This window comes from Acipenser ruthenus, chromosome 39, assembly GCF_902713425.1.
Source record: "Acipenser ruthenus chromosome 39, fAciRut3.2 maternal haplotype, whole genome shotgun sequence".
NCBI lineage: Eukaryota > Metazoa > Chordata > Actinopteri > Acipenseriformes > Acipenseridae > Acipenser > Acipenser ruthenus.
In genome coordinates this window covers 1296027-1305274 of record NC_081227.1, presented here as the reverse complement: position 1 = coordinate 1305274, position 9248 = coordinate 1296027, and the positions used below count along the sequence as shown (strand labels likewise).

The 9248-nt window shown below is 40.2% G+C and overlaps 1 protein-coding gene across 3 annotated transcripts; it reads left to right on the top strand.

Annotated features, from left to right (window-relative positions):
* Positions 1–66: 66 nt before the first annotated feature.
* Positions 67–8722, top strand: LOC117966638 (5-hydroxytryptamine receptor 3B-like). 3 transcript variants are annotated; one of them, XM_059009794.1, is made up of 11 exons: positions 67–353; positions 1211–1321; positions 1399–1450; positions 2301–2458; positions 3042–3086; positions 3550–3659; positions 3782–3951; positions 5145–5302; positions 5846–6056; positions 6990–7169; positions 7356–8722. In XM_059009794.1, exons 4-11 carry the CDS (start codon positions 2306–2308, stop codon positions 7619–7621), a joined length of 1293 nt encoding a protein of 430 aa, XP_058865777.1. In that variant the 5' UTR covers positions 67–353; positions 1211–1321; positions 1399–1450; positions 2301–2305; the 3' UTR covers positions 7622–8722. The 3 variants fall into 3 exon arrangements, with proteins under 3 accessions (XP_058865777.1, XP_058865776.1, XP_058865775.1); XM_059009793.1 differs by lacking the exon at positions 1399–1450; XM_059009792.1 differs by lacking the exons at positions 67–353; positions 1399–1450 and having other exon boundaries at positions 905–1321.
* Positions 8723–9248: the final 526 nt, after the last annotated feature.

Here is a 9248-nt window from a genome sequence, read left to right as displayed (position 1 = left end):
TGTGTCGAATTAATGAGATCCACAGGTAGGTATATATAGTTTGTGGGCGTTTGCTATTGTTTTGCAAAGATTACGACGGGCAGAGTTGGTTAAACCCGGTGAATGCACCGTTTACCTAGTATATTATTCCGTGCAGCGGTTGTGTTTGCATACGGTATTGTTACTGACAAATGACCGGCCAGACCCGCTTGTGTTTGTTTACTTGCGGTATCACGGCTCGGTTTGTTACTGTTTGCTGAGTGGCTCCTATGTAATGTGTTTCACTTCATGAGTCTTGATCAGTAACTTAATCTGAGTTGCATCTGAAAGATGTTCTGTGCTGTTACTGTATGTCGGATGGTTTTGAATTGCAGGTAAGGTGGAATATTATTGTGTGCAAGTCTATTCTCAAGCATTGCTTCAGTACGGTTTCTCAATGTCACGGTGATGTCCACGTCCAGTCTTGGTTGTTTATTTTTTAGAGACTCATTTATTATTAATCGGGTGCTTTTGCTTGATAAATGTATTAAAAGTAAAATAGTGATTTTTCATCATTCTAAATATGATAGCTTTTTTTTTTTAAAGTCCTCAACAAATCATTCCTTAAAGTAGTTTTAGAAAGCTGCAGCGTTTCATTGATAAGAAGCTAATGAATCAGTAGAAGCTAAATATTTGATTATTTCTAAAGGTCATTTCATTGCACACTTTCCATTCAGTTGCTAAACTACGTACCTGAACTGAAAGCATTTCAACCCGAATATTTGAAACCCATAACCACATGTTCTAGTGTTTATATCCAGAAGAACGTGATCTTGCATTGGGTTGTGTTCGAATTGATTTTAAATGCATTGCACCTGTTTTAGTGCAAGTCTCAAAGGGTTTTTTCTTCATAAACGAGCTTCTAAACACTGACTGAACAGGGTTGCCCATTTTTTATTTATATCAGCTGCCTGTTTTCTTTATCGAATTAGCAAACAGTTTATTGTCTCCTCAGGATTGAGCCCTTCCTCCATTACCCCCTGAGCATTAGTCGTATCAGTTTAATAAAAATTCAATAGACAGGAATACACCAAAGTTGAAGGTTGCATCCCGATAGTGACGGCAGCCGGTAAGCAATCGCTTACTCCGAGACAGGTTGGGGTTGCAGGATTTGATCCGAACAGCAAATGTCAAACTGAAAAAAAAATATATATATAGACATATACATAGACAATATATCGTCTCTTGGCAGAGCTTTTTCTGCAACTAGTTCGATTCGCATTCCTGAACGCTGTGGGACAGCCCGTACCCTTGTTCCTGGCCATGGCACCTGTGATCTTCCTGTTATTTCTCCTACTCTCAGGTAAGGGTCTTTGTTCTACCGAACAGGCTCGTTCTTTCAAACTATACTTTCACAGGACTGATGCATTTTCTTTTCAGGTTTTCAATGGCACCAGCAGTTGGGATTTTAAATCGTCTTCTTAGAAGCTCGGTACCTATGCGACATTTTAGGCGCCCCCGGCTATTTCTATTGCTTACTCATGACTTTTTGTACAGGGAATGTGATATTGCTGTGTGCTGGATGTGCTGCTTAAGGCCATTTCCCGTGTACTATGTGTGCCTCGTTTTTACATTACAGATAGCTGGATCTGTTATGTAATGAATAACACTTAACCTCAATTTAACACCCTTCCTAAATTTATTTAACGATCTCATAAAAAAACTCCCCTTTTAAGTTGTTATTGTTTACCTTTGATCCAAATCCAGATTTGTGAAATCCACATTTTCCCTGCATCCCTGTCAAAGGGTTAACAGTGCTCCATGTATCTACTGTATTTATAACGCACTTGGTGTGTTCTTGGTGTGTGATGGTGGTCCACTATGAAAGGCGCTATATAAAAATAAAGATATTATTACATTACTCATCTCAAGTGAGTAATTAGAAGTGACTATTACAAACTGAAGGTGTAAAATATATTTGTATAAATAAAGATCAGGTGGATTTGTCTTGTTAAGCACTCGTTTAATATCTTAGGGGTTGTTATACTATAGTCGTATTAAAAAAGAAAAAGATAAAACAGTTCTTCAGAAATAATTAATAATAATACTAGGAAGAAACCATTTAGAAGAAAACATGAACTGCTTTTGTATATGACTAAATAGTTTATTGCTTTCATTATATATATATATATATATATATATATATATATATATATATTTATATTTCAGACTTTAGTACTTTCATTTAATTGAAAGCCCACACTGAGCAAACAGGCAGAATAGCCACCTATGGAATGGTGGTCAGGTTTCTAAAAGGCATCCTTTGAACTTTCTTGCTCCAGGAAGTATGTCTTTAGACATGAAGCCAAAAAAATCTGCACTGCATCAACTTACCAAAAGCCTCCTTCGGAATTACAGAAAGGGAGTCCGTCCCGTCCAGAACTGGACTCAGTCAACCATGGTTTACATTGACTTCATTACTCAGTCCATCCTGGAAGTGGTAGGATTGTTAACTTGCAATGACACTCCTTTGCCACATGGGGGCACACAGCAGCTTAACAGCAGCACTTGGCTGTGCTGTATTTTTCCTGAAGCGGTATTTATGGTACCTGCCCATAGCTGTCAGAAATCTCAAACATGATTTTTTTTAAAGCAGGGCTTAAGTACTTGCATTGGTTGCTGTAATTATCACCACATTAGAAATTCCCTGGATTCATGCAGCATGTCTATAGCTGTGTCCTTTATGTATGGTTATTTCAATACGATTTATATACTATCTGTTATATATTTGACTTTATAGAACAAAGTGAATCCCTTTTACTTGTATGACAAATCCTTATTTTGAGTTAAAGTAACGTACAGTTTCCTATAGAAATGGCATCCTATTAAAAAGGACTGGGAATGATTTCAGTCATACTTTAGTTAAATCAATAAATATGCATGTGATGATAACGACACAAAGATATGAAAATATTTAGATTGATAATATCCAAGAGGCTTTTGATCATTTACTCAATAATCACGGATTACCTAACTGTAGAAATACATCCATGACATTACGTTATTATCTCTCTCTTCCACAGGATGGAAAGAACCAGAAAATGACCTTAAGTGTTTGGTATCGACAGGTGGGTAAACACTCGCTGAATATCCTTTACTTTTACTCGTTTTTAATTACCGCTTATCTTTAGAAAGCAGCAATGTTCATCATAACGAGTTACCATCTGACTTCACGCACACCAGGACAGTTCAGGCTTTTCAATTCACATCACAATGCATTCTGGTACCTTTCACCTGTCTCAGGTACCTTTCACAGCAGGACTACACTTACCAGAATGCATTGGGATGGGAGTGGAAAAGCCTGAACTGTCCTTGTGTACATGGAGTGACATGGTAACCCTAGATGAGAAACAACTCGGGAGTGCTGAAGCGCTCTTGGATTTTCATACTTCGTTGTTTAGCTGCAGGCTAGCTTCAGGTGTTTCTCTCCTTTTAAAACAATACAAAGTATATTGACGGTACACTCTGAGAACAAAGCCCTCTGCGTTCTCCCTTACGTGTTCACACCATATAGCGTGTTTGTACTTTCAGATTTGGAATGATGAATTTTTAGTGTGGGACCCCGCAGAATTTGACGGAATCAATGAAATCTCCTTGTCTTTCGACGTCATTTGGGTTCCTGACATCATCATCAGTGAATTGTGAGCGTTCCATTGATCTGCATGTCTTCTTGGGGGGGTTGAGAAACGTTTGGAATACAGTGTTTGGTTTTATTACCAGTAATTCCGCTCTGTAAAATCGTGTCTCTGTTTTCACTGTTCAGTGTGGATGTAGGGAGCTCTCCTGATATGCCTTATGTCTATGTGAACTCCTCCGGTATGATTAAGAACTACAGACCTATCCAAGTGGTGTCAGCCTGCAGCCTGGAAATCTATGCCTTCCCTTTCGACAGACAGAACTGTCCCCTGACCTTCAGAAGCTGGCTCCATACAGGTAACAATACAGAACGAGGTAGGAGCTCTCCGTTCTCATGTTACCCATCTCATGTTGTTGGTTAATGTGACCTACAGCACAGGAAGCAATTAGGCACCAGGATGCAGCAGTATCATTTTTTGACCTATAGCGTTGACGTCCCAAGACCTGTGTATTACAGCAAAATCAGGGTAATGTTTCTCGCACTAATTAGAAGATTTTAAAGTCCTGGCTAGCTCTTCTTAAAAATGCATTCTTAGCAACAAGCCAACACAGGCCAATGCTTTGTATCCATCGCAGCAGTAAAGCTCTCCCTTCATTTAGTGAGAGGTCCTGTGCTTCTCTAACCATTCCAAATGCCATCGTCTTGATGTTGTGAATCCCCAAGCATTCGCCCTGCAGCCGAATTCACTGGAAACGCGCAGACAATACAAAACGCAGCATGATGCCCAAGCCATCCCTGGAAAGAGATTTTAAAGAAAGGAACGCTAAATTAAAAACTACCTTTCATCATATAATTCATATCCAAGAGGGATTGATGTGCTTGATTTTTTCTGACCCTTGTCGAATGCTCACTGAGCTGTGGAAATGAAAGAAATCTTCAGGACTAGCGGTCAGACTGGGTGCTCTTATCTCATAGAGCAGATAGCCATCAAAGTCATAAAGCTCTTTACAACCAGTTTGTCATTCCAGCACGATTATCTTCATAAAGGAGCAATGCATTGAATTGATGTCTTTTTACGTTTTATTTATTTTTTATAAAACCTTTACTAAAAGTCCTTCAGCTGACAAATCAGAGTTCTACTGGGGGGTTTAATCTTGATGATGAGGTGAAGGTAGTTTTTGGGTGAACAGTGTGTAGTGCAGTTAAAACTTTTTTTATTTCCTTTTTTCCTTTTGTTTCATTTCGTATGACTATAAGAACTCCTTGGTCATTGATTCGGCTCTTTTGGTCAAAATGTTGGACCACTTTATAATGTATTTTTCATAGAAGCATTGGAATAGTCATGCACTACACAGGGAGTACTGGGTCCAGTTAACAGCTTTTTAATATTTTAGGAATCCTTTCTTTCTTATGATATACAGAAGTACATTTTCCTAAGGTGATGTCAGCTTGAGGCCAGGGCAGGTTAAGCCTAGAGAAGGGGTTCCATGTGAAATCTCTTTCTTTCTTTCTTTTTCTTTCTTTCTTTCTTTCTTTCTTTCTGAACAAGTGAATGAAGTGAACCTGACCCTATGGAGGAGCTTGGAGGATGTGGCGAACGACAAGAGCACCTTCATGAATGAAGGAGAGTGGGAGCTCATCTCGGTGCCCTCCAGATATGAACAGCTGCACTTAGACTCCAGGGACTATGCTCAGATTCAGTTTAACGTAAGTGCACAGAGGTCCCAAGCCAGCAATATCACTTGGCACAACCCTGTGGAAACCAATATTGATTCCTCCGGATTTTGGTTCCCACGAATATTGGTTCCCACCAGCGAACTTTTGTTCCCCAATGCATTGTGCCAGTAATGTACAGTAGATGCCTGCAGCTTTTTACAACCTTGTTTCAGTACTAAATTGAGATCCTCAAGCTCTGACCATTGTGTTAATGGAATCTGGAATAAGATTTGCATTCTACTGTAGCCTGACAAGACGCTTCTAAAACTGAGCCTATAATGTGCGATTGCAGCCCGGCTGAATGATCTGGGCACGATGGCTCATTTCTTTATCGGACTGAAGCCGGCATGTGGTCTTGAAATATCAACTTGTTTAATGAGCGGTCTCAGGAGATCATGGCCTGAGTGTCTCGCCTGTGTGTCAGAGCAGCATGTTAGTTGAAAGATGATGTCATGTATGTGTTAGAAACTCATTTGCGTTTTGTAACAGTGCGCTTCTGGGTATTTCTTCACTCTCTTTTCATTCCCCTTGCAGGTGGTTGTTCGCAGACGTCCCTTGCTCTATGTTGTCAGTTTACTGATCCCCAGTTTATTCCTTATGATTGTGGATGTCATGAGTTTCTACCTGCCTGCAAATAGTGGCACCAGAATCACCTTTAAGACCAGTATCCTTTTGGGGTACACATTATTCAGAGTCAACATATCCAATGAACTGCCAGCGACTGCTATTAAAACACCTTTAATAGGTATTTATTTAAAACCACACAATCCCAGTGTTTTAGATCCTACTACTTCACCTGGTAGGCTATTAAATGCATTAATAACTCTGTGGAAAGAAAGTGCTTCCTCCCTTCAGTTCTAAACTTTTACTCCATGAATGCCCTCTTGTTCTTCTCTCTGTGCTCAATTTGAAGTAGTGTCTTGGGTTAACTTTATTTATACCATGTATGATTGTAAAGACTTGTTTAAGGCTTATCTCCTGTTTCCTACCCTTGCACAAACACTGCAGTATATACACTATAGATATGGAATAACCAAGTACTGTAGCAGCATCTGGTTACAGAGGGATAAATTGCACGCAGCCAACATCATTAAACACAAAGGCACTTAAGTGAAGCCTAATTCAATTGTGATGCAAGTTTCATCCAGGCCTGTTGTATAACTGCAGGGCTATACTTACACAGCTAGCAGTAGGAGGGAATATGTACATGGTGTGGGCTGCATTAGTTCAGTTGCTATATAATAACTGGTGTATAAAATAATATAAGCGAAGTACACTGCCACCCTGTTATTTCATGATTCAAAAACACACACGTTTGGTTAATTCGTGCTTCGTTAATGCAGACCATAAACTGTACATGTGCTACACTTTATTGTATAAGATCCCTTTACTAATTTAATGTTTAAAATATTTGACGATTTTTATGTACCAGTCACTGCTCAACATATAACCAGCAGAAAGTTCTCCTAAAAACTGTGTGTAAAGCTGAGGGAACACAAAGCCACTTTGTGGCTTGCAGCTTGGTTTCAGGAGACGAGGTTTCAGGCCACACGGGGAGGCTTGGGGTTTGATGCAGCCAAGTTGACTCAAACTAGGTCTCCTGGAAACAGGTTTCAAGCCGCTGTTCCTAAAAAAGCAGCTTTGTGTTCCCTCAGCTTTATTTTGTGTCGCATTGCAGGTGTGTTCTTTGCAGTCTGCATGGCACTGCTGGTACTCAGCCTGGCGAAATCCATCCTCATTGTGAAGCTGCTGTATCACAGCGAGAAACCTGTAAAGGACATGTCCGTCTCGGCCTGCCTCCTGGACAAATACGGATCTTACAGCCAAAGCATCAAGGATGGTGGAGGGCAAAGCAGAGGTAAAAGTACGTCTCCCTTCCCTGAGGCTGAACCGGTGCTGCTTCTGTACAGTGGGTGAAACAGTTGCGTAACTGCGTGGGTGTCAGTCACCTCGAACGCTCTCCTTGTGGGGATTACAGAGAATCAGAAAAGACACATCAGGAGCCTCCACAATTCTAATGTTGTGTTTCTCTTTGTTTTCAAAGGATACCAGTTTGAAGTTTCGCCAAAGGTGGAGATGACCCCCTCCAGTGGAGAACTGAGCAAGAACATCCTTCTAGAGAAGATCCTTCGGGAGATCGTTGCTCTCAAGCATTACCTTGAGCAGATAGACGACGCTGGCAGCATGACTGTGGAGTGGCTGGCTCTGTGTTACAAACTGGACAAGTTCCTGTTCCGCCTGTACCTGTTCATCCTCGCCATCTACATCAGTGTTCTGTGTTCTCTCTGGGTCATATGGAGCTCCCCCTAGAGCTTGCATACTAGACTCAAGACTTTTTTCATTAGAACCCATTATATCGTGTGTCATAGAACACCTTTAAGCCGAGGGAACACAAAGCCACTTTTTCAGGAACAGTGGCTTGAAACCTGGTTCCAGGGGACCTAGTTTGAGGCAACTTTGCTGTATCAAACCCCAAGTCTCCCCTGGTGTGCTGTGTAGTCACAAAGTGACTCTGTGTTCCCTCAGCTTTAGGCTACTCACAGGTACTGAACCAAATATTTGTGGTTTGTTTCAATGTTACGTGGTATGATTGGGTTAGTATAAAATTAACTGCTTTACTACATTTTTTTTTTTTGGAACACATATATTCACTGTTTACACTGAAGAGGAGTTAAATAGTTATAACAAAACTAGTAAAATGAGGTAGAACTGCAAGAGTATGCACTGTAGAAAACGCTTTCCTTCAATGACTTTAAACTCATTGTGAGCCAAAGAAACCCCAACACTGTACAGCCCACTATTGTTAAAAATCATGTTTGTTGGCATGTAATTAACACACTGTTTAGGAGATTTGCATACTGCAGTCCTGTATTTTTTAATGGAACCAACTAATCACTGCTCACTGAGAGTATTCAGATGAAGCATTTCTTTGCTACAGAGAACCCAACACCCCCATAAGGACTACAATGGCAATGGAAGTGATGGTAGAACACTGATTGCATCAGAACTACAATGGTATAGTAACATGGTATCACAGTCGGCTTGTGCAGTACCATGGTTCCAGATCATTACCATTGCTTTACTGTATAAGGACCACCATGTCATGGTTATTCCAAATCCTTTGTGTTGCCCCTGCTGGTATTTAATGCTGTGATCTGCTAATGATACTGCTACAGTTTCTTCAGGGTGATAGACTAGGATTCTGATGGTATCCCAAGGAGAACTTTCCTGCAATACAGGCTTCAAGTCTGCAGGTATCTAGAATAAGTTGCATACGCAGAACGCTGTATACAATACAGATGTTAAACAATCAAACTAGTGTTGTCTGTTTATTAACTTACATTTTTCTTCATGCCTACAGAAATAAGGGTCTTCCCATTTACAATACATTGTTCCCATTTTAACTGCTTAATTAATGTAATAAGAAGAGTATTATAGGCACTGTTGCATCCCGCTATCAAGATCAAATCAAATGTCTTTTCCTAAATCCTAATGAGACTAACTAATCTAATTTATTCCAGTCGGCTGAATGCACTTCCGTTCATCTGTTCCCTGGACAAATTACTTTGAGTGGCAGTGATGGGACAGAGGACAGTGGATCTACATGTTAACAAATGCTTTATACTGAAGACAACAGTTTTAGGAGTAACTCTATCCCTCTATTGATGCCTTCTGGTATACGACAGAAATCCTTAAAATGCTGATCTGTCTGTCTGTCTGTCTGTCTGTCTGGGGCCTCATGATCAACACGATAACTATTTGGATTTTATATTTGGAATACCAGTTGGGTATAATTCGATGAACAGTAGACACATCTTACAAATATGTTTGCGATTATAAGCCCCCTCTGTAGGGTGTTTACGATGGTTCTGTCTGTGTCTGGAGATTTGACTCAACAGCGCCATACAAAATGGAAAGCACGGGTTTCAGTATCAAC